We start from the raw sequence: 26,392 nt of genomic DNA, 5'->3' as shown, positions 1-26,392 counted from the left end.
TATTGAAAAATAGCAGATCTACAAGCTCGCAACGTGGCACGAACTTGTAGGTCTGCCATAACTAGCTAATAGCACATGTAGAGCATCACATAGTAGAGCATGTCTGAAATAAATGAAAACCAACATGTAAATATGAAATAAATGCATGTAGCTAGGTGTAATGTTACAGTCCACAGAATACATACAGTAAATATGAAATAAATGCATAGCTAGGTGTAATGTTACAGTCCACAGAATACATACAGTAAATATGAAATAAATGCATGTAGCTAGGTGTAATGTTACATTCCACAGAATACATTCAGTAAATATGAAATAAATGCATGTAGCTAGTTGTAATGTTACAGTCCACAGAATACATACAGTAAATATGAAATAAATGCATGTAGCTAGGTGTAATGTTAGTCCACAGAATACATGTAAATATGAAATAAATGCATGTAGCTATGTGTAATGTTACAGTCCAAAGAATACATCATAAACCCTAACCCTATATATTAAACATGTAACTGCTCCAAAAGCTCTGCAGCAGAATGACAATGCTCCAACTGATATCTCAAAATTTATTTTCACCAAGACATCTCTCTGATGTTGTATTAAAACCATAGACTGTAAAAAATATGGACAAAGCGTTCCCCGGGTCTAACATGAACGTAAAATGAAGCCTGTAATAATATGCTAATTCCTGATGTAAGTCGCCATCTTTGGTACCAGCTGGCCATTGGCTGGCTCCGTTTTGTATACCAGCTGGTCATTGGCTGCCCAGACAACGAGGCGGGACTTCCCCCCTTCTTCTCCGTTGGTTTTTATTTTGACTCGAGTGGGAGGGGAATCCCGATCATAGACTGTAATGGTAGCCACGCCCCTCAGAACATACGCGATGGTTTTTTTTCTTTATGGTCATTTTTTTAATTAATGGGACCATCATTTTCCAAAAAGAATATTATGACATTAGAAATGAGACTTTAAACTAGTGACTGGAAGAAGAAAGTATTCATGACCATGTTTATTAAGGTAATACAGTCTAGGTGAAGTTGGGCCAAAATACATGGGCCTCTATGGAGCTATGGGGCTTTTTGGGTCCGGTCCAGCGCCACAACAGGCCATTATATGAACTACCGATTTCAAATGAGGCTTCACGAAATATCTGGCTGACTGCCCCCCTATTAAAACATACATAATCATATTCCCAAAATTATCTCACAGCTAGGCCAAATATTATTTCTGGGGGCCCAGTTTTGGCCCTCGGGGCCACCTGTTGCCTACCCCTGCTGTAGGCTGTGCCATATCAACATTATGTTTAATTATGACTCCATCAAAAGAAAATATTTCCGACAGATTTTTGACTGTCCACCTACATAATAACCTTCATTTTAATGATTTAAAAATGTTTTCTTTCACATCAGGTTTTTTTTTTTTTTGATTGATTGAAATATTTATTAACAGTTTGCAGAACTACAGTACATTTCAAGCACAAACTCAATACAAAGACTGTTAACTGAGTGGACGACCCAGCATTACACTTGTTTACAACAGGGTCCATACTTTTCTGCCTTGTTGTCTAATTTATTTTCCTTTATTTTTTGTTGTTGACAAAGTGTGTGTTATTGTGTTTAGAACCTCCTCCTCCGACACATAATTATTATTCCTATAAAATAATTTCAATCATCACCGTCCTTGTATTCAGTAACAGTTACACACCTCCTCCACCATGGTGGCAGCAGCGTCTCTTTGCATCCTTTGCTGCGCATGCTCGGCACGTTGACCCGGTAGTGAAACGCGTCTTTGTTTTAATCGTAATGGCGGAATCGAACTCGTTGCTGTGTCTCACAACGAAGGAGCTCAAATATCTCACAAATCGAGTTAAAACGTCTCTTAAAGGAGTTAAAACGTCTCTTAAAGAAGGTAACATGTCTCATAAAGGAGTTAAAACGTCTCTTAAAGAAGGTAAAACGCGTCACATGGAGTCTGTCCGGCTGGAGATAAACGGACACATGACGTCGGTGGGAGAGCAGATATTGTGTGTTTTGGACAAACACACAACAAGCGGTGATGTCGGTCGGCTCAGAGTGTTTGTGTTGGAGCGCCTCAGCGCGGCCGCTCAGTTCATGTGCAGCCTCTTCGAGAGAGAGATGGAGACACCGCTACACTCCGCTGCAGGTTTGTGTGGGCACTGTCTAGTGAGCTAATCTAGTGAGCTAATTTAAGACTTCCGGTGGACGATCTCTTCAAAATAAGAGTACCCTCTAGAGTATTGAAAAAAAGTTTAATTTGCACATTAAAACTACAAATTAAGCATTTAAATGATGCTATAAGACACACATTATGTTTCTGTGTAAAAATAAGTAATTAAATAATAATAATAATATTAAAGTTATCTAAATGGATAAATGCTATTCACTGGAGTGCATGGTCTTTATAAAATGGACACTGGACAAAAGACGGCTCCGCGAGGCAACTATCTGGACATACCCACGTGTTCAGGGAGATGTCCTCTACCACACCCCACTCTCCGCTAAGCGGGAGAGGTGTAAAATTCACAGCAGCAGACGTTCTACTGGGGTCAATGCTCAAAAAAGTACCGTTTCCGGACCCAGAATGGACACTGGACAAAAGACGGCTCCGCGAGGCAACTATCTGGACATACCCACGTGTTCGGGGAGAGGTCCTCTACCACACCCCACTCTCCGCTAAGCGGGAGAGGTGTAAAATTCACAGCAGCAGACCTTCTACTGGGGTCAATGCTCAAAAAAGTACCGTTTCCGGACCCAGAATGGACACTGGACAAAAGACGGCTCCGCGAGGCAACTATCTGGACATACCCACGTGTTCGGGGAGATGTCCTCTACCACACCCCACTCTCCGCTAAGCGGGAGACGTGTAAAATTCACAGCAGCAGACCTTCTACTGGGGTCAACGCTCAAAAAAGTGCTGTGCCTTGGCATTGACATGAAATCACTGGCCTATAACAGACATTGTATGTGTAAAGTGGGTAAAGTAATACTATTACAGTGCTAATTACTGGTGTTGGAACACTAATGAATGGCTCTGCATGCAATTGCAAAGTAATACTAATTATTCTCAATTATGCGTGTTTATCCACTACTTGCAATCATGAGCCATTGACACTGGGGATTTTATATACTGAAAAGAATAGCAGTGTTGACAAAGACACTTCTTTGTACAGGCAGGTCAAATATGAACAGCGGAAACAAGGATGGAAGGATAACAGTGAGATCAAAGTACAATAGTACAAGCTGCTTGTATTGTACTTGGTAGTAAAAGGAACTCCAGCGTGGTGCAAGCCAGTCTTGACACCATCATGTCTGAGACACAGAAACTAGCGCCACAGAAAGAAAATGTTGATACAAAGCATGATCGACAAGACAGTCCATATGACACTGTGATTGATCATGACTTCTTTGGTGATTTTGAGGATGTCAGTGAAAGTACATCTCCCTTCAAAAAACATTTTGAAACGGTAAGGACTGAAGCCAATAAAGCAATGAAAACCACCAATGACACAGGTGAAAATACCTACCATGGGGAACTGATTTTAAACAAGCTGTTCAAGATGCTCTCAACTATTCCAATATGATCAGATCTCCTCTCAGGTGATTTGCGGAGATTCTCTGGAGCCTATGCTGCACAAATAAACCTGTCTAAGAAAAGCACAGCTATTTCTGAGGCCACATTCAAAAACACAAAAGTGTTGCTTTTACGGAATGAGAAACACAGGCACATGCGCTTATTTTACAACCAGTCAGCCATAGATTTCTGTGACAAAGCAGCATACAGAACAACACAGGTAGAGTGCGTAAACCCAGCACCACCTGTAGAAAATTGGAACAAATTGAAAATTGCCAAAACATCTTAGGGGCTCTTATATACACCGGCCATCCCCACATTCAAAGATGTTCTTACAAAATCAAAGCTCAGCAAGTGTGCCAGACAAAACAAAGCCACAAATCAGAGGCACAGAGACAGGATTTTGCAATAGTATATGCAGGTTTGCAAATAATGAAAATAATTGTTGGCTAAATGCAACTCTACAATCTATACTGCATCTACAAGTAGTACAAGATAAATTGAAACCATTGACACCTACTTCGATGGTTCAGTTGTCATCTATGCCGGGGAATTTAGCAGCTCTCATTCAAGCGTTTTTTTCAAAATCCAGGTCACACATTTGATTGCAAAACAATCTGTGGTGTCACTCAACAACTAGTGAATAGCATCCCAGACTTGGCCTTAGGAATGCACAATGACCCATTAGATTTTATACACAAACTAGTAGTTTGGTTGAGTATGTGTGGTGTCCACACAGTTGTTCAAGCAAAACATACAGACATCTGTACATTCTGTGCCTGGACAGTTGAAAGCAATTCTTCTATTACTAATATTTTTGCATTACCCCTGCCACAGAAAAGAGAGTCCCTCAATTCTCTTTTCGAACACTCAATCATGGAAGGTGTAAGTCCAGACAAATGTACAACATGTGGTTGTGATATGAAGCGACAAATATGTTGGAATGACTCTCCTGATTTCATTACTCTTTCTCTGTCGCGTCTTACTGATCGTGGGGCGGTGAGCCGCAAGCATGTAGAACCATCTGGTGTAATCGAAATTCCTATTTGTGATGGCGGTAAAATTAAGTATAAGTTGGCCTCAATCATTTGTCATATAGGCGCTATGGCCAAAACTGGACACTTTTGGGCAGACTTGATTTATGACAATGTTGTAATTAAAGCAAATGACACAATGATAGAAATCTTACCAGCAGCAAATGCTGTGCGAGAGTCAAAAGTAAATGGGTGCTTATATTTCTATGTGAAATGTGGTGATGCTGGCATCACAATAGACAAGGATAATAACAGAACAATAACGGAGGACAATTTGGAAGAAGATGATGATGATGATGTGGTTTTATGCAATGAAAGTCTAAATGACTATGTGTGAAGCCATACCATTACCAATTCTAACATTTCTACAACAGACATCTGCTTTCAAAAAATGTCACACACGGCTTGAAGAAGCAGCAGCGCAGGACTCAACATTTAGATGGAAACTTGAGAAATTCAATCTAGCCAAATTTTCTAGGACAGACGTATGCACCATATTAAACAGCTTTGTAGAATAGCCTACACACTTTGGTCTCCTTTCCTTGGAGATGACCTGCTTTGCCTGAAAAGTCTTAGTCTGTGTAGTTGTACTCAATGTGGTGACAAGGCCTTACCATCTACAAAGAACATGTCACAATTCATAGTGCAGCCACTTGACGTGTCACAAAAAGGCATCTTAGACACTATTGCACAAATATTACCTGCTCAATCTGAACAATGTGAAACATGTCAGCAGGAAAAGAGCTTATCAACATATGAAGTAATTAACAGCCCACAGACCTTACTTCTACTGTTAAGAGCTGGCACAAAAATAAAAAAAACGTTCAATTTATCCTGTCTGTACCACCAAAATGAGTATGCTTTGACCAGTATGTGTGTATTTTTCGACAGGCCACCATATGCGTCATTGTACATCCTTAAGCCTCTTTGTCCAGTGTCCATTCTGGGTCTGGAAACGGTACTTTTGTGAGCGTTGACCTCAGTAGAAGGTCTGCTGCTGTGAATTTTACACCTCTCCCGCTTAGCGGAGAGTGGGGTGTGGTACAGGACATCTCCCCGAACGCGTGGGTATGTCCAGATGGTTGCCTCGCGGAGCCGTCTTTTGTCCAGTGTCCATTCTGGGTCCGGAAACGGTACTTTTTTGAGCATTGACCCCAGTAGAACGTCTGCTGCTGTGAATTTTACACCTCTCCTGCTTAGCGGAGAGTGGGGTGTGGTAGAGGACATCTCCCTGAACGCGTGGGTATGTCCAGATAGTTGCCTCGCGGAGCCGTCTTTTGTCCAGTGTCCATTCTGGGTCCGGAAATGGTACTTTTTTGAGCATTGACCCCAGTAGAAGGTCTGCTGCTGTGAATTTTACACCTCTCCCGCTTAGCGGAGAGTGGGGTGTGGTAGAGGACATCTCCCTGAACGCATGGGTATGTCCAGATAGTTGCCTCGCGGAGCCGTCTTTTGTCCAGTGTCCACTTTATAAAGTCCATGCACTCCAGTGAATAGCATTTATCCATTTAGATAACTTTTTTATGTTATTTAATTACTTATTTTTACACAGAAACATAATGTGTGTCTTTACAATAACTGTAATGTAATAATAATACTAATAATGTAATGTAATAATTATTTAATTAACGATTTAAATAACCTTATTTTATTCTGAAGGCAACCGGATGTCTTAAATTAGTTAGCTCTCAGACAGGAAGTTCTAAATTAGCTCAAAAGACGGAGCCGTTTGTGTGTGTGCGTGTGTGTGTGTGTGTGTGTGTGTGTGTGTGTCATTTCTCAAACATGTTCATGTCAAATTATAGCCCTCCAAGCAGGACCCAATGCTACTGAAGTTTCTGACTTTTTGACGACACAGAGCATTGCGTCCTGTTGCAGCAGTATCCTGCCACCTGGTACGCAGACTACATAAAACATAAACAACGTGTTTATGGCCTGTCTGCGCTCTTTGACGACATTTTTTCGTGTGAGGGTTTCTGAATATGTGAAGTATAAGTACCCATACATGCCGCTGCGAATATCTCCTGTGGCGCGGAAGCCGTTAAGTATTTTTAATTTTGTTTGACCGATTTGGTCGCTTTGATTCTCCTCTTCCTTCCTTGTTTATTGACACCTCATTGTACCGCCTATCTGGCTAGCTAGTGGCGCTATAGCTATGACAGAGCAGATCAGAGGCAGGGACGTAGCCGCACAAGCCAACCGCACACCGGGAGGCGGTACAATAAACGGTAAACAAACAAGAAGAAATAAAGCGACCAAATCGGTCAAACAAAGATTAAAAATACTTAACGGCTTGCGCGCCACAGGAGATATTCGCAGCGGGATGTATAGGTACTTAAAGTTCACAAATTCAGAATAACACAAACTAAAAAGGACGTCAAACACCGCAGATACGATCTCAGAGAGAATATTTACGTCCGCGTTCCAGAATTCCCATACGAAAATATAGTCATGAACAGGGACCCTACATAAAACTCGTCCAAATTTCAGAAAAGCTTTATGGAGGGTCCCGAAAGGGGCTAGTCAAATTATAGCTCCGTTTGCACTGTTGGGTATATTACTTTATATTTTTAATATATTACTTATTCATTATTACCTTAATTTTAAAGTAATATATTATATTACATATTACTGTCTGAGCAAGAGTAATATATTAATATTAATATTACTATTACAGTTACATATTCATTTTTTAATGCTTAAATTGAACAATTAAATATTTTGTATTATATATTGGACAGAATGGACACAGATGTGCACTGTGCAATTATAAGTTTTTTAATTACATGAATTCATTTATTTTATTTTTTTGTAGGCATTTTCATATGACACACAATAGACCTACTGTATACCCTCTAGCCTATAATGACATCACAAGACACAAACCACTTTCTATGCCTTTTATTAAAGCCCACATACAGAACAGGGACTGCCTAGAGTTCTCATCGGGCCTGAAAATGAAGGCCCGACCGTGTGGACAGCTTGCAGATCTGTTCTTTTGGGCACACAATGAGGCGCGCTGCGCTGCGATGGGGAAATTAAATTGCTGTAGGACAGTGGACTGTAACATTGCTTGGTCAACTATATTACGTGTAGCCTATGCAGTGAACATTAACAGCGCTTTCATAGTTATATGGAGCATTTACCGTGGTGACGTTGATTAGGTAATTTAGGTTATCCACCCAGCTGGGTTCAACGAGACAGCAGTGTCTCGTTAAACCCAGACGCTTCCAAAACGAGCTATTGCGGATGAATCGATGGGCGTATAGAACATTTAAGTAAATGGCAAGTTAACTTAAGTTATATACTTTGATGCTGAGCACTAAGCAATTAATTTGGTTCGCAAACCAGAGGGCAGACAGCGGTAGCAAGTTCAACAACCACCGTTCTAATCTGTCACTTCTCTGGTGCGCTGCTGCTGTCTCCTGCCTACAGGTGACTGTATAGTGTCTGATGCTGCGGCTATAATGCGCTTTTTTGGTGGATGGATTCTAAGTTTGTAACGCGTAAATAACGCGTTAACGGCGAATAATTTACATTACATATTACATATTTTTTCTTCAGTAATATATTATATTACACGTTACCGCATTTCGGTAATATATTACGTAATATATTACGTTACATAACGTCCGTTACCCAACACTGTCCGTTTGTAACCTCATAAATCTACGCTTCCTGGGCGGAGGTGGTCCGACAATGCTGCTGTCGCCTCGTCGCCGCAATTCAGCGTCAGTGCCAGTCAATGCATGGACAGTTATTAGGCAAATTATAGTTGTTTAAAATGAAATACTCGTAAATTCATCACAGACACACACATACAGTAATGTAGACGTTTATTAAAAACTTTTTTTTCTATATTTACATGATTGTAAAATTACAATATTAGTATTATGACTGTATTCGGTATTTTTTATATATCATGTCAACACTAAGTTTATCATGTCAACGCTAAGTTTATCATGTCAACGCTAAGTTTATCATGTCAACGCTAAGTTTATCATGTCAACGCTAAGTTTATCATGTCAACGCCAAGTTTATCATGTCAACGCCAAGTTTATCATGTCAACGCCAAGTTTATCATGTCAACGCCAAGTTTATCATGTCAACGCCAAGTTTATCATGTCAACGCCAAGTTTATCATGTCAACGCCAAGTTTATCATGTCAACGCTAAGTTTATCATGTCAACGCTAAGTTTATCATGTCAACGCTAAGTTTATCATGTCAACGCTAAGTTTATCATGTCAACGCTAAGTTTATCATGTCAACACTAAGTTTATCATGTCAACGCTAAGTTTAATTATGACATGTCAACACTAAGTTTAATTATGACATCATACTAAGTTTAATTATGACATGACAATATGTTTGTTATCGTTGGATAATGATGTTGGCACCATTAGGAGAGATAACAAGCAAACGATCAAAATATCAATTCTTCTACACATTCTCTAATTGTGTAGACTTCTCAAAATTTAAATAATAATGCAGATGTTTAAAGGACCACTTCGTTTTTTATCATTAGCATATATGCTAAAACACCCCAGTATATTATCATTGGGTGTCTGTAGCTCCGTGGGCGCACTTTCAAAGCTGTCTACCACCTACGTATTTGTCCCAAAGTGACGTAGGTGGTAGACCCTCGGTAGGCTATCTGAAACTACAAGGGAGCTGTGGACAGGTAGGCTTGCCGTAGCTAGCCTAGCCGCGAAGGACACGGTCCCTCGCTATACACAACAACAACCACCACAACAAACGAAAACAACGAGTCAGTATATGGCTACTCCATGGGAGTTTTTGGACGAGATAATTTTAAATACATATGGGAAGAATCTGCGCTAGGGTCGTTATATTATGAACCAGAAATATACGGATAAAGGAATGCATTAACACATTGAGTACGGCGACTGCCTTCAAAATATAGGCGCTAGAATACCGGAGGTGTCTGATCGCTTTTACTTTGAAAGCCATGAACCGGAAACACTTTCCTAAAAAAGTTGACTTTACAAAGTGACCTCAACATCCGCGATCATCTTAATATATTGTTTTACGCTCCAAAAAGCGTTCATATTTTGCGGGAGAGACGGATGAGGAGCAGAAAATAAGCGCCAGCATATCGCTCTATTCATCACCACGGAGAGCGCCTGGATTAGGAGCTACGAGTCTCGCTTTGCGTCTCGCTAACGTGCTAGTCAATAACAAGCTAACAGTTGCTAACAGTTGGACGTCGCTAGGACGTCCTCACACGTCATTTGAACTCTACTCTACTCTATCCTATGACGTGTGGCAACGTCGTATGTACGGAATCGGTTAATGGGGACAACACTGCTAGTTGCTGTGGACTGATGCCTGCTGGAGCGACCTAGCTAGTAGCTATAGCTTTCCCTGGACCAGTGGGTCGCCCAGGTTTTACTGAGAAGTGGGGACATGCGTTCAGGATGCCTCAAACTGGAAGTTGCAACAGGAGCCCGATGGACCAAGAGGGACATTCAGATTGAAGTAAGTGTTCAATGTATTTACAGCTTATTTGTTTTGTGCGTATCGCCACACCGTATTGTTTACATAAGTGTTAGAGGCTAGGCACGGCTTCAGCCTACAACTTTTCGGTCCAAACATCATACTGTATGTATGGCATGCCATCTGAAGCAATGTATTAGCCATGGGCATGGGCTCGTATGTTTCAGGGTTAGCAATGTAAACATTCAAGTGTTATACCTGTGTCCATTCATTCACTTAGGTCAGCCCAGATGGGTACAGAATGCTGATGAAGCTGAAGACCTCTTTGATGGACTGATGGTGAGCCATACATACGAGACCATTGAGAGCTTTATAAACAAGTAAAATTATTGTAAAATCAATCCTAAAAACCGGAAGCCAATGCTGTGACACTTAAGGCCTATTCATAGTCTGGATTTTCGGTGGTGAGATGACCACCGCTCCGGTGGTGAGCTGACCACCGGAGCTGAAATAACATTGAGCGGTGGTGAGTAAAAACAGAGCGAAGGGCTGGAGCGGTGGCGGTGGTTTGCTCTTCACCGCGGCGCGTGACGTCATGTTGTAGTTCGGTGGTCACCTAAACACCGAAAATCCAGACTATGTATGAGCCTTTAGTTTTAGTTAAAACTCTGGTTGCCGCAAATTGTAATCTGTCAGTTGTTTTCTTTGGCAGTCCAGAATAAAGTGCATTACAGTAATCAAGGCCAGAAAAATCATCTAGATGCATCATACAATATTTCTAAAGGTGAAAAAAGGCAATCTTGGTATTGGTAACATGATTGTGTGAATTAAAATTCAATTCAGAATAATGACCCCCAAGTTCTTTACTGTACTGTTACTTTATACAGTCAGGTTGCCAAGTCTGCTTATTATTATGATTGATATGTGATACTCAGTTGTAGCCTACCTACTAATTTGGTCAGTATTGTATCACATGAAACATACTGTACATAGCCTACACACTCAGTCGTCCATTCCAGTAATCCTTGAGTGCTTTCACCATTACTGACTCTACGTCTTCTCTCACCACAGCATGTGCGTCTGCTCCTGTCCTGTCCTGTCTCCTGTCCTGGCCAGAAGCAGCTCCAGCGATGTGTCATGAAGAAAGCATGAAAAACCACCTGCCTCAGTGACCTATGACTATATCTAGTTTCCAGTTCAACCATAGACCCCTGTTTTTATATATATCTGTAGATGTATGTAAATTAGTACTATTAAAATATAGTTGATTTGATGTCAAGTTTGTTTTTATTTTATCTCATGTAGGCGTATGTATGGTATTTATACATTTTGACCAATTCCTAATACTCTGAGGCTCAAACTGTCATGATATTGCATCCAAGGCCACCATGATACAAATCATTCACATGTCTGTTTATACAAACAAGACCACAATGGAAATACGTGTGACTTTGTCAGTGAATGTGTTTTATTGTACTGTAACATAGGGTTTAAAAAACAAGGCCACACAGGCAAAGTTTGTCCTCCTACTCAGATTACAAAAATCGGACAGTGCAAGAATCCCAGAAGAAAAAGGATCAATATTGCTATATAGAAATACTCTGTTACAAGTAAAAGTCCAGAATTAAAAATGTACTTCAGTAAAAGCACAACAATATTGGTAAAGGCTTAGGAGTAGTACATGTCTAATATTTGAAAATGAGATCACATTGACTTATCAATCCAGATTGTGTTCAATGGCAACATACAAAGTAAATTGTATCTATATAATATACTGTATACTTGGGAGTTCCTTGAAAGCCACTTCTTCATCTCTTGAGTCGAAGACAGCCACCGACCTCAGCTCCTGCATCAAATAAAGTATTATGCAATTATGGGCCTCTGACCAATCATGAGACAATATGGTAACAATAAGGTTTTTCATTTTAGCAAAAATAAATAAAAATAGCAAATGTACAAGCTCGCAGCACGGCACCAACTCCACCACGTGACGCACTGAGCTTGCAGTATATCTGCTATTTTTGAATAGCCAATGCAAATACAGATGCTTTCCCAGTTTTAAATGCTTTTATGTTTGGTTTTTTAGTTTGCAGCTTGATATGGAAAAATGTAACTCTGGTCCATAGGCTTACTCTGAGGCTATGGACCAGAGCTAGGAAAAATGGTGGCGTTTATGTGGAGGGTGTTCCGCAGTTAGCTGTAAGCATCAGACACTCGGTATGTCAAATTAATTTATAGACGTCACAACAACAACCACGTGTAACAACAACCATGTATTTTGAAAGGAAATGCATGTGGTCTCCTCCTGTAATGCAATCGCCATTCATTCTGTACACAGCATTGTAGCTTTAGTTTACTACGACATACCTCTGTTCTGCAACTTCTGCTTCGATGATGATGATGTTCCGCGTCAATTCTTCCATTAGATTGCGGTCGAACTGGAAGATATCTGCGTTGGTGAAATGTTCACTGCACACCCAAAGTCGTTCGAGTACAGCTGGGATTGCATCTGTACTTCATAACGAGTTCTAAACAAGCCAGTCCGACGCTGCGCACATTCGAAATCACTACTATTACGCTACTTACTTACTACCAGAGACTACTAACTACTATACCACCACTACTGCTGTTACTATTACTACCGCTAAATATTAGCTATTATTATTACTTCTATCGCTTTCAACAACAAACACGAGAAACTTTCAGCTTCCTGGGGGCTGCCTCACTGCCTGTCTATCTGTCGCGCAATGCACTGTGGGTATTGTAGGAAATGATATTACCGTGCCTCGGCTCATTACATGACTTGTTCTCCGCAGCGGTTTCATCAAATGTAAAAAAAAAAAATGTTTTCATGAACGGATATCATACTAAAGCATGACAAAGGCCATATAATAGTGGCGAAGTGGTCCTTTAACAATAATTGGACCCTTGAGATTGTAAAATGGAACCAAATCGACACAAAAGGCTTCATTTGGTTTCATTTTTTACACTCTCAAGTCGACTAGTCCTTATTTTTAGCTGGGATCAATACATTTACACTTTGTTTTTGTTTTAGTGAACACAGGTGGAGGAATTGGTGAAAAAAAGAAGAAAGACAAAGAAATAAAGAAAAGGTCCAAAGGAAAGAAGACGACGGGTGAGAAATAAACAACATTATATCTGTATTCTACGTATGTATGTGAATATTGTTGCTAAAAACAATACATTCTTCATTGTTTGACCTGAAGATGGAGTGATAACAATACATTCTTCATTGTTTGACCTGAAGATGGAGTGATAACAATACATTCTTAATTGTTTCACCTGAAGATGGAGTGATAACAATACATTCTTCATTGTTTCACCTGAAGATGGAGTGATATAGTACTTTAGTTTCTCAATGATTGTTTGATCTGGTTTAGACTAAGCAATAATTCCTCCCCACACACATTTGATTGATTGGAGGTGTGGCCGCTTGTCCCGGGACTCCAGTGGTCCGGGACTCCAGGGGCCCTGGATTCCAGGGGCCCTGCGTCTCCAGGGGCCCTGCGTCTCCATGGGTCCTGGACTCCAGGGGCCCTGCGGCTCCAGGGGCCCTGCGGCTCCAGAGGCCCTGGACTCTAGGGGCCCTGCGGCTCCTTGGAACCACATATCTTTAGATGGGGGTCGGCGGCCAATTATATATAGTTTTTGGGGTCCTTGACATGACAAACTTTGAGATCCACTGATATAGAAACATAGGGGAAAACTGTCACGATTTAAAAGACATTTGTAGAAAACTTGCTTGTGATACTGTGGAGGATATATTTTCAACGCAAATGTGTACTGGCTCGTTGGTATAACAACAAGCACTGCACTCTCTAGCCTGCTACTAGCTCGCTGCACTCGCTAGCCTGCTACTAGCTCACTGCACTCGCTAGCCTGCTACTAGCTCACTGACTGCACTCGCTAGCCTGGTACTAGCTCACTGCACTCGCTAGCCTGCTGCTAGCTCACTGACTGCACTCACTAGCCTGCTACTAGCTCACTGACTGCACTCGCTAGCCTGCTACTAGCTCACTGCACTCGCTAGCCTGCTACTAGCTCACTGCACTCGCTAGCCTGATACTAGCTCACTGCACTCGCTAGCCGGCTACTAGCTCACTGCAATCGCTAGCCTGCTACTAGCTCACTGCACTCGCTAGCCAGCTACTAGCTCACTGCACTCGCTAGCCTGCTACTATCTCGCTAGCCTGCTACTAGCTCGCTGCACTCGATAGCCTGCTACTAGCTTGCACTAGCCTGCTACTAGCTCGCTGCACTCGCTAGCCTGCTACTAGCTCGCTGCACTCGCTAGCCTGCTACTAGCTCGCTGCACTCGATAGCCTGCTACTAGCTCACTGCACTCGCTAGCCGGCTACTAGTTCACTGCACTCGCTAGCCGGCTACTAGCTCACTGCACTCGCTAGCCGGCTACTAGCTCACTGCACTCGCTAGCCTGCTACTAGCTCACTGACTGCACTCGCTAGCCTGCTACTAGCTCACTGCACTCGCTAGCCGGCTACTAGCTCACTGTACTCGCTAGCCTGCTACTAGCTCACTGACTGCCCTCGCTAGCCTACTACTAGCTCACGGCACTCGCTAGCCTGCTACTAGCTCACTGCACTCGCTACCCTGCTACTAGCTCACTGCACTCGCTAACCTGCTACCAGCTCACTGCACACGCTATCTGGCTACTAGCTCACTGCACTCGCTAGCCTGCTACTAGCTCACTGCACTCGCTAGCCGGCTACTAGCTCACTGCACTCGCTAGCCTGCTACTAGCTCACTGACTGCACTCGATAGCCGGCTACTAGCTCACTGCACTCGTTAGCCTCCTACTAGCTCACTCACTGCACTCGCTAGCCTGCTACTAGCTCACTGCACTCGCTAGCCGGCTACTAGCTCACTGTACTCGCTGGCCTGCTACCAGCATGTTGCACTCGCTAGCCTGCTACTAGCTCGCTGCACTCGATAGCCTGCTACTAGCTTGCGCTAGCCTGCTACTAGCTTGCTGCACTCGTTAGCCTGCTACTAGCTCACTGCACTCGCTAGCCTGCTACTAGCTCGCTGCACTCGCTAGCCTGCTACCAGCTCACTGCACTCGCTAGCCTGCTTCTAGCTCACTGCACTCGCTAGCCTGCTACTAGCTCGCTGCACTCACTAGCCTGCTACTAGCTTGCTGCACTCGCTAGGCTGCTACTAGCTCACTGCACTCGATAGCCTGCTACTAGCTCACTGCACTCGCTAGCCGGCTACTAGCTCACTGCACTCGCTAGCCTGATACTAGTTCACTGCACTCGCTAGCCTGCTACTAGCTCACTGCACTCGCTAGCCGGCTACTAGCTCACTGCACTCGCTAGCCGGCTACTAGCTCACTGCAATCGCTAGCCTGCTACTAGCTCACTGCACTCGCTAGCCGGCTACTAGCTCAATGCACTCGCTAGCCTGCTACTAGCTCACTGACTGCACTCGATAGCCGGCTACTAGCTCACTGCACTCAATAGCCGGCTAATAGCTCACTGCACTCGATAGCCTGGTACTAGCTCACTGCACTCGCTAACCTGCTACTAGCTCACTGCACTCGCTAACCTGCTACTAGCTCGCTGCACTCGCTAGCCTGCTACTAGCTCGCTGCACTCGCTAGCCTGCTACTATCTCGCTAGCCTGCTACTAGCTCGCTGCACTCGATAGCCTGTTATAGCCTGCGCTAGTCTGCTACTAGCTTGCTGCACTCGCTAGTCTGCTACTAGCTCACTGACTGCACTCGCTAGCCTGCTACTAGCTCGCTGCACTCGTTAGCCTGCTACTAGCTCACTGTACTCGCTAGCCTGCTACTAGCTCGCTGCACTCGTTAGCCTGCTACTAGCTCACTGACTGCACTCGCTAGCCTGCTACCAGCTCACTGCACTCGCTAGCCGGCTACCAGCTCACTGCACTCGCTAGCCAGCTAATGGCTCACTGCACTCGCTAGCCGGCTACTAGTTCACTGCACTCGCTAGACTGCTACTAGCTCACTGACTGCACTCGCTAGCCTGCTACTAGCTTGCTGCACTCTCTAGCCTGCTACTAGCTCACTGACTGCACTCGCTAGCCTGTTACTAGAACATTGCACTCGCTAGCCGGCTACTAGCTCACTGCACTCACAAGCCGGCTACTAGCTCACTGCACTTGCAAGCCTGATACTAGCTCATTGCACTCGCTAGCCGGCTACTAGCTAACTGCAATCGCTAGCCTGCTACTAGCTCACTGCACTCGCTAGCCGGCTACTAGCTCACTGCACTCGCTAACCTGCTACTAGCTCACTGCACTCGCTAGCCTGCTACTAGCTCACTGACTGCACTCGATAGCCGGCTACTAGCTCACTGCACTCGATAGCCGGCTACTAGCTCACTGCACTCGCTAGCCGGCTACTAGCTCACTGCATTCGCTAGCCTGGTACTAGCTCACTGCACTCGCTAACCTGCTACTAGCTCACTGCACTCGCTAACCTGCTACTATCTCGCTAGCCTGCTACTAGGTCGCTGCGCTCGATAGCCTGCTACTAGCTTGCGCTAGCCTGCTACTAGCTCGCTGCACTCGCTAGCCTGCTACTAGCTCGCTGCACTCGCTAGCCTGCTACTAGCTCACTGACTGCACTCGCTAGCCTGCTACTAGCTCGCTGCACTCGCTAGCCTGCTACTAGCTCGCTGCACTCGCTAGCCTGCTACTAGCTCACTGCACTCGCTAGCCTGCTTCTAGCTCACTGCACTCGATAGCCGGCTACTAGCTCACTGCACTCGCTAGCCGGCTACTAGTTCACTGCACTCGCTAGCCGGCTACTAGCTCACTGCACTCTCTAGCCTGCTTCTAGCTCACTGCACTCGCTAGCCTGCTACTAGCTCGCTGCACTCGCTAGCCTGCTACTAGCTCACTGACTGCACTCGATAGCCGGCTACTAGCTCACTGCACTCGATAGCCGGCTACTAGCTCACTGCACTCGCTAGCCGGCTACTAGCTCACTGCACTCGCTAGCCTGCTACTAGCTCACTGCACTAGCTAGCCTGCTTCTAGCTCACTGCACTCGCTAGCCGGCTACTAGCTCGCTGCACTCTCTAGCCTGCTACTAGCTCACTGACTGCACTCGCTAGACTGCTACTAGCTCACTGACTGCACTCGCTAGACTGCTACTAGCTCACTGACTGCATTCGCTAGACTGCTACTAGCTCACTGACTGCACTCGCTAGCCTGCTACTAGCTCACTGCACTCGCTACACTGCTACTAGCTCACTGACTGCACTCACTAGAGTGCTACTAGCTCACTGAATGCACTCGCTAGCCTGCTACTACCTCGCTGCATTTGCTAGCCTGCTACTAGCTCACTGCACTCGCTAGCCGGCTACTACTTTGCTGCATTTGCTAGCCTGCTACTAGCTCACTGCACTCGCTAGCCAGCTACTAGCTCGTTGCATTCGCTATCCAGCTACTAGCTCGCTGCACTCGCTATTCCAGACAGCAATTCCGCAGGTCTCATAGGGGTAATAAAACACTTTGGGACATTTTTGTTATTTGGATCATCAAAATATGTATATTAGAGGTCCTGTGGATGCCAAAAATCCAAACTAGAAAATGCGGAGGACCCCTCCTGGGGCTTCTATAGACAGAGAGAGAGAGAGAGCTAATTCCCCCACACAGTAACTCATTTCTCACCCATTTCGGACGCGGGGCAGCTCGCCAGAACCGGGCTGGCACCCTGGGCGAGCTCCTGTGGGTCTGGAAGTTTTGGGGACCCACCGGGGACCCTACACGGAGTTGAATCCACTCAGTTCACACGAATGGTGTTTTTTTTTTAAAGCCTCGGGCAAAGCGATTTGGGCCGATCTCTCTCTCACACACACACACACACACACACAGCCTTCATGTTTTCATGTTACTCCTACTTAACGTGCACTGCATTTAGGGTTAGGGAATAGATATGGGGTCAGTAATGGGGCGTGTCAGACCTATAGATATGGGGTCAGTAATGAGGTGAGTCAGTGCTGTTTGAACAATGTGCACCCATTTTGCAACCTGGTGATTTAGTGAGCTCGTAGATCAGCTGTTGTGCCGAAGCTTGTGTGTGTGTGTCCACTCCTGTGTCATCCTCCTTTGTTGGATCTGTTGCGTTTTTAATGACTCAACCGATAAGTCTATTGCAACCCATTGGAAGAGAGAGAGGGAGAGACAGAAAATGTTAATTAATCAATTACTAATAAAATCTTTCTCCCCCTAGACGTCCTCGCCTCCACAGAGGAGTTTCCTGATGAACATCAGGAGAGGAACTACAGTCTGGTCCAGGAGATCCAGGATACGAGCTACAGTCTGGTCCAGGAGACAAGCTCCAGTCTGGTCCAGGAGGAACCACATCATCAGGAGAGGAGATCCAGTCTGGTCCAGGAGGAACCACAACATCAGGAGAGGAGATCCAGTCTGGTCCAGGAGATCCAGGAGAGGAACTCCAGTCTGGTCCAGGAGGAACCACAACATCAGGAGAGGAGATACAGTCTGGTCCAGGAGAAACCTCAACATCAGGAGAGGAGATCCAGTCTGGTCCAGGAGATCCAGGAGAGGAGATCCAGTCTGGTCCAGGAGATCCAGGAGAGGAGATCCAGTCTGGTCCAGGAGGAACCTCAACATCAGGAGAGGAGATCCAGTCTGGTCCAGGAGATCCAGGAGAGGAGCTACAGTCTGGTCGAGGAGATCCAGGAGAGGAGATCCAGTCTGCTCCAGGAACAACCACAACCTCCACACATTAAAGATGTACAAGAGGAGCTACTTCAAAGAGCAGAAGAGGCTGGTGGGTCAACATTGGCATTACTAGCAGTGAAAAGTGAAGATGATGAAAACAGAGAGACAGAGCCTGTAGCCGGCACCTCAACTGAACACATGAAAACACAAGCTTATATAGAGTACTGGGTACGATCACAACCAACTAGTGATGAGCAGCTCCTCTCTTCACACTGTTCTGAATCTGACACTGAAGACAGTGATGAGTGGGAGGAGACTAGGGGAGATCAGTCAGCTTTAAACACAATGAAATCACAAAACACACACAATGTGGGAGGACAGCACAAGCTGTCCCAGGACCTGAAATCATCAAAACAAACTGACTCCATGAGGAGTCACACAGGGAAGAAACCTTTTAGTTGTACAGAGTGTGGCAAAATGTTTAATCGCAAGATAAATGTAACAATGCACATGAGGATTCATAGAGGGAAGAAACCTTTTAGCTGTACAGAGTGTGGCAAAATGTTTAATCAAAAGGGAACTCTGAAGATACACATGATGACTCATACAGGCGAAAAGCCATTTGCGTGTACAATATGTGGTAAAGGCTTTACTCAGACAGGTAATCTAAAAAAACACATGGCGACTCATACAGGTGAAAAGCCATTTTCTTGCACAGTATGTGGTAAAGGCTTTACTCGGACTGATGATCTAAAAAGACACATGAAGACCCATACAGGCGAAAAGCCATTTTCTTGTACAGTATGTGGTAAAAGCTTTATTGAGACAGGTAATCTCAAAAAACACATGGTGATTCATACAGGCGAAAAGCCAATTTTGTGTACAGTATGTGGTAAAAGCTTTATTCGGAAAAGTAGTCTAAAAAGTCACATGAGGACTCATACAGGTGAACAGGCATGTTCTTGTACAGTATGTGGTAAAGGCTGTTTTAGCGCAAATAGTCTAAAAACACACATGAGGCGAAAACATACAGGGACTCGTACAGGCGAAAAGCCATTTTCTTGTACATTATGTGGTACAGGCTTTACTAAGACTCGTGATCTAAAAAGACACATGATGACTCATACAGGCGAAAAGCCCTTTCATTGTACTGTTTGTGGAAAAGGCTATAGTTTTACTCGTCATCTAAAAACACACATGATGACTCACACAGGGGAAAAGCCCTTCTCGTGTACAGTTTGTGGCCAAGGCTGTGTTACCAAAAGCAACCTCAAAACACACATGATGATTCATACAGGCGAAAAGCCCTTTTTGTGTACAGTATGTGGTACAGGCTTTATGTACAGGCGTGATGTAAAAAGACACATGTTGACGAAACATGGCGAAAGGGCATTTTCTTGTACAGTATGTGGTAAAGGCTCTTTTGACACAAGTGATCTAAAAAGACACATGAGGATTCATACAGGTGAAAAGCCCTTTTTGTGTACAGTATGTGGTACAGGCTATTTTTGTGAAAATGATCTAACAAAACACATGATTAGTCACACAGATGAAAAGCCATTTCCTTGTACAGAGTGTGGCAAAATGTTCAAGCGCAAGCCACATCTGAAGAGACACATTGTTTCTATGCATGCACCTGAAAAGCCATTTTCTTGTACAGTATGTGGTAAAGGCTGTGTTAGCAAAAGTCATCTAAAAACACACATGCTGACTCATACAGGCGAAAAGGCATTTTTGTGTACAGTATGTGGTAAAGGCATTGCTAGTAAACACGGTTTAAAATTCCACATGAGGATTCATACAGGCGAAAGGCCATATTCTTGTACAGTATGTGGTAAAGGCTTTATTGAAAATAGACTAAAAGAACACATGATGACTCATACAGGCGAAAAGCCCTTTCTGTGTACAGTATGTGGTAAAAGCTTTATTGGCTCGAATACTCTAAAATGTCACATGATGACTCACACAGGCGAAAAGCCATTTTCTTGTACAGTATGTGGTAAAGGCTTTACTCGGACTGGTGATCTAAAAGAACACATGAAGACCCATACAGGCGAAAAGCCATTTTCTTGTACAGTATGTGGTAAAAGCTTTAGTGTAAAGCATCGTCTAAAAAGTCACATGAGGACTCATACAGGTGAACAGGCATGTTCTTGTACAGTATGTGGTAAAGGCTGTTTTAGCGCAAATAGTCTAAAAACACACATGAGGCGAAAACATACAGGGACTCATACAGGCGAAAAGCCATTTTCTTGTACAGTATGTGGTAAAAGCTTTAGTGTAACGAATGGTCTAAAAAGTCACATGAGGACTCATACAGGTGAACAGGCATGTTCTTGTACAGTTTGTGGTAAAGGCTTTTTTCACGCAAATAGTCTAAAAACACACATGAGGCGAAAACATACAGGCGAAAACTAAAGCCATTTTCTGGTACAGGCTGTACTCAGAAGATTAATCTAAAAGTACACATGAGGACTCGTACAAGCCATCAGTCTAAGTCATATGATCAGTCAGTCAAATCCAAGATGACAATGATGCAAAAATAAAAGCTGTCACAGTCACAGACTTTTGTCATTCATTGTACAGTCTAGGTCTTGTATTTCTATGTATCCCCTGGTCTAGTTTTCATGGTTCTATGTTTGTTTTCTCCAGCTGTTCTCTCATTTTGTAATCAACCCTCATGTGTGTATCAATCTGTTTTAAGTTGTTCATGTACACCTTTATTCTGTATTCAAAAAACATTTCTCTGAAAAACCCTATGTTTCTGTCAGTGGTGCTCAACCGTTTTCATGTCAAGGACCCCCAGAATTATCTCTATTGGGCCACGGACCCCCCCCCCCAATCACGAAATATCTAGTTCCAGGGACCCCCCAGAAGAAAATATTTTAGTTAAAAATGTTCACATGTAGGTACCCTCACATGTTCTCCCTGTGTCCCCTAGTATAGGTACCCTCACATGTTCTCCCCGTGTCCCCTAGGGTAGCTACCCTCACATGTTCTCCCCGTGTCCCCTAGGGTAGGTACCCTCACATGTTCTCCCCGTGTCCCCTAGGGTAGGTACCCTCACATGTTCTCCCCGTGTCACATGTTTTCCCCGTGTCCCCTAGGGTAGGTACCCTCACATGTTCTCCCCGTGTCCCCTAGGGTAGGTACCCTCACATGTTCTCCCCGTGTCCCCTAGGGTAGGTACCCTCACATGTTCTCCCCGTGTCCCCTAGGGTAGGTACCCTCACATCATGTTCTCCCCGTGTCCCCTAGGGTAGGTACCCTCACATGTTCTCCCCGTGTCCCCTAGGGTAGGTACCCTCACATGTTCTCCCCGTGTCCCCTAGGGTAGGTACCCTCAGATGTTCTCCCTGTGTCCCCTAGGGTAGGTACCCTCACATGTTCTCCCCGTGTCCCCTAGGGTAGGTACCCTCACATGTTCTCCCCGTGTCCCCTAGGGTAGGTACCCTCACATCATGTTCTCCCCGTGTCCCCTAGGGTAGGTACCCTCACATGTTCTCCCCGTGTCCCCTAGGGTAGGTACCCTCACATGTTCTCCCCGTGTCCCCTAGGGTAGGTACCCTCACATGTTCTCCCTCTCTCTCGCCTGATGGAGGGGAAAGGAACTGGTTGGAATAACGTGTTCCTTCCACGCGCTATGTCCAACCAGGGAAGCTCCCCCCTGTCAGTTGTAAAGGAGCAACTTGGAGTGCCTCGGTCCCCAACATCTGAGGGAGGCACTCGGTGATAACCCGTGCATGGACTTGCACCATCATGCCTCAGGAGGTGAGGCTGGCACAGGTGGGAAAGGCTGTGGGTGAGTCCTCCCCCCGTCGGGCCAGCTGCCTCCACGCCATACCAGATCGGGGCGAGCGTCCCCCATTTGAGTGTCTGCTCAAATGTACGTACAGTATGTATAATATGATCATTGTCACTAGGGGTGGGTCCCGAACGTCGGGACCAATCTGGTACCGAACCGAACATGCTCAAGTACCGGGTACCCATTACAATAATTCAATTTCGGTTCTCTCTATCGGTTCCTGGGTGACACCATGCACGCACGCACGCACATAAAACAGCTGATTATAATCAGATCCTAATACTCGGAGAGCCAGCAACAGAATGGACCGTGGTAAGGGTAATCGCTCTTGTCGCTCAAAAGTATGGCTTCACTATAGTAGACAATCAAAGCAGTTATAGCGTCCACTGTCCAGATGCCGTGGCCGCGGTGCTCGGCTCGCACACAATACAACAACAAAGTTAACTTCGGGAGAGAGCCCCCACAGATCTGCCCTTCATGCAACGAACGGCAGATCGATGAGCGCATGGGGGGTTTTGCAGCCTGGCGCACTGGCGCAGCTCCATGCGCGTTGTGGATCTCTCATTTTATGGAACGAACGTACCACCGGTATGCTGTTAGCTTGTTGCTAACGGGACCCTGTTAGCAACAAGTCTCTCTCTCTCAGACGTTCTCTCTAACACGTCTCTCTCTCTCGCGCGCGCGCGCGTTAGAGAGACGATCTCTCTAACACGTCTTTCTTTTTCTCTCTCTCTCTCTCTCTCTCTCTCTCTAACACGTCTTTCTTTTTTTCTCTCTCTCTCTCTCTCTCTCTCTCTCTCTCTCTCTCTGTCTCTCCCCCTCTCCCCCTCCCTCCCGTTGAAGCACTGTAGTGTTGCACTGTTCTGATGTGATATTACCGGTATATGAAATAGCCTATCATACATTTTATTTTTATGTTATTATTTGCATCTGAACTTGTCAGTAGCCTAACTGTAGGCCTTTACCACAGTACTGTGGTAGTCTACTGTGGAAGAGGATGTTACACTATTTATTCATTATTACATGTCTTAAATTGACATTGAGCTTTTTTGTTAAACATTTGACCTCTTTTATATCATTTTGGAACCGAAATAGGGAACCGTTAAGAACCGGAATCGATAAGCAGAACCGGAATCGGTACCGGACTCGAAAAAATCCTAACGATACCCATCCCTAATTGTCACCCAAATCACCTGCAGCCTAAGTGAAAATATACTGTAGCCCAAAGTCCGGGTCCCCAGGGGAGTTCCACGGGGGTCTGTAACTTTGAGAGTGTAAAAATGGAACAAAATGGATCCTAACATGGTCCATTTGGTTCCATTTATACACTCTCAGAGTTAAATAAACATTGATTTTACAATATAAATTGAGGTGTGTATATATATATATCCAGAAACCAGTGTCTCATAGGAGGGCTGTGGGCAGTTCAGAAACCAGTATGTGTCTCATAGGAGGGCTGTGGGCAGTCCAGAAACCAGTCTGTCTCGTAGGAGGGCTGTGGGCAGTCCAGAAACCAGTCTGTGTCTCATAGGAGGGCTGTGGGCAGTTCAGAAACAAGTCTGTCTCATAGGAGGGCTGTGGGCAGTCCAGAAACCAGTCTGTCTCATAGGAGGGCTGTGGGCAGTTCAGAAACCAGTCTGTGTCTCATAGGAGGGCTGTGGGCAGTTCAGAAACCAGTCAGTGTCTCATAGGAGGGCTGTGGGCAGTTCAGAAACCAGTCAGTGTCTCATAGGAGGGCTGTGGGCAGTTCAGAAACCAGTATGTGTCTCATAGGAGGGCTGTGGGCAGTCCATAAACCAGTCTGTGTCTCATAGGAGGGCTGTGGGCAGTCTAGAAACCAGTCTGTCTCATAGGAGGGCTGTGGGCAGTTCAGAAACCAGTCTGTGTCTCATAGGAGGGCTGTGGGCAGTCCAGAAACCAGTCTTGTGTCTCATAGGAGGGCTGTGGGCAGTCCAGAAACCAGTCTGTGTCTCATAGGAGGGCTGTGGGCAGTTCAGAAACCAGTCTGTGTCTCATAGGAGGGCTGTGGGCAGTCCAGAAATCAGTCTGTGTCTCATAGGAGGGCTGTGGGCAGTTCAGAAACCAGTCTGTGTCTCATAGGAGGGCTGTGGGCAGTCCAGAAACCAGTCTGTGTCTCATAGCAGGGCTGTGGGCAGTTCAGAAACCAGTCTGTGTCTCATAGGAGGGCTGTGGGCAATTCAGAAACCCATCCACCAGTGACATCATCGATGGGGAATACAAGGTATAGAAACTGCAGGCTTTCTAGTCCAGAAAAGTTGCAATGCGAAAATGGAAGCTATCCTTCTCACAATGTAAACATTTTTGTAAAAAACATCTTGTTTAAAACAAATCTGCCTAATGATGTCACTGGAGGATGCTTTCTAAACTGCCCACGGCCCTCCTATGAGACTTTAGCTATTGAAAAATAGCAGATCTACAAGCACTGAGTGCCGCGCTACGAGCTTGGAGGTCTGCTATTTTTGAAAAGTCGTGAAATTGTGGCGCACATCTTTGAATATATACATTTATATGAGACACATACTCAGAGTGTTTGTGTTGGAGCGCCTCAGCGCGGCCGCACAGTTCATGTGCAGCCTCTTCGAGAGAGAGATGGAGACACTGCTACACTCCGCTGCAGGTTTGCGTGTGTGTGTGTGTGTGTGTGTGTGTGTGTGTGTGTGTGTGTGTGTGTGTGTGTGTGTGTGTGTGTGTGTGTGTGTGTGTGTGTGTGTGTGTGTGTGTGTCATTTCTCAAACATGTTCATGTCAAATTATAGCCCTGAAACTCACCTGAAACTGTCATGATGATTATCATGACAGTCATGACGCAACTGCAGCCTGTTTTACGCGATCGCTACATTTACAGTCCAAACTTGTATAATATAAACATTCTGTTTTCAAATATAAAGTACTCACAATTTGTCCCACGGGTGTTAGAAATTTGCTGGTACAGCGATTAGCACTGCTGCATTCCGCGTTCTTTAATAAAAAGCATTTTTGTCTGGTAATTTCTGTGTTTTGGCTTGTTTTTCCTTCTACTTCCGCCTGTCGGCTTCAACTGCGCCTCGGCACTCCTGTCGGTTCTCACTTGCAATGATTTTCAATGCCCAAAGGAAGCTCCGTCTCCCATAGCCCTAGAATTGCTCTTGTTACATACAGTATGTACAGCCATTAGAAGAGAGGCATTATTTGTATTATTATTATTACCAGTATTATTTTTGACCACCTGGTGGCGGGCTTGAGGAACACAGCTTCTAGAAGGTGACCACTTATAAGGTGACACAGGGGCACTGAGAAGGAACTAGACACAGGGAACCAGGGAGCAAACCGTTCTTACCAGTAGCAGCAGAACAGAGACTAACTTGTAACATCTACTAATAACATCACTGGTATGTTCATGTTCATGATTTCAACTGCTCACTTTGACTTCTGATAAATAAATAACACTCAAACTGGATCAAAGACTGGACATCCATCTGTTGCTATTTTCTGTGTACATGTGTGTAAAGTTTTGGAATTGATCCACAAAGCAGTGCTTTAACTCCAAAGACTGGTTTGTTGAATTCTCTTAGTATGAACACATGAATCAATGCAAGCTTGAAATCAATCTATATGCTTCGCTGACAACACATTATACAACTGACATCCGGGACCTTTTCTTCAGTGGTGTTACTAGTATTCTGACATGCCAAGCGCCCCCTTACGGATGAAAGGTTAAACTGTCAAATGCATGAACATTACAACCCTCTTCTCCTTAAAGTTTTTTTTTTCTTTTTAAACAGCTGTCAACAAACTCAACATTTAA

General features: G+C 44.6%; 1 protein-coding gene across 1 annotated transcript; it reads left to right on the top strand.

Annotated features, from left to right (window-relative positions):
• Positions 1-1,872: 1,872 nt before the first annotated feature.
• Positions 1,873-26,392, top strand: LOC310858229 (uncharacterized protein; the record flags this gene model as incomplete). The annotated part of the gene is made up of 4 exons (XM_083764337.1): positions 1,873-2,160; positions 13,145-13,216; positions 18,329-18,892; positions 26,370-26,392. The coding sequence occupies exons 1-4, from the start codon at positions 1,911-1,913 to the stop codon at positions 26,390-26,392; spliced, it is 909 nt and encodes a 302-aa protein (XP_083620463.1). The 5' UTR covers positions 1,873-1,910.

This window comes from Protomyctophum parallelum, assembly GCF_964188405.1.
Source record: "Protomyctophum parallelum genome assembly, chromosome: 5".
Lineage (NCBI taxonomy): Eukaryota > Metazoa > Chordata > Actinopteri > Myctophiformes > Myctophidae > Protomyctophum > Protomyctophum parallelum.
Note: the sequence above shows the minus strand (reverse complement) of the source record. Positions and strands in the feature narration are given on the sequence as shown.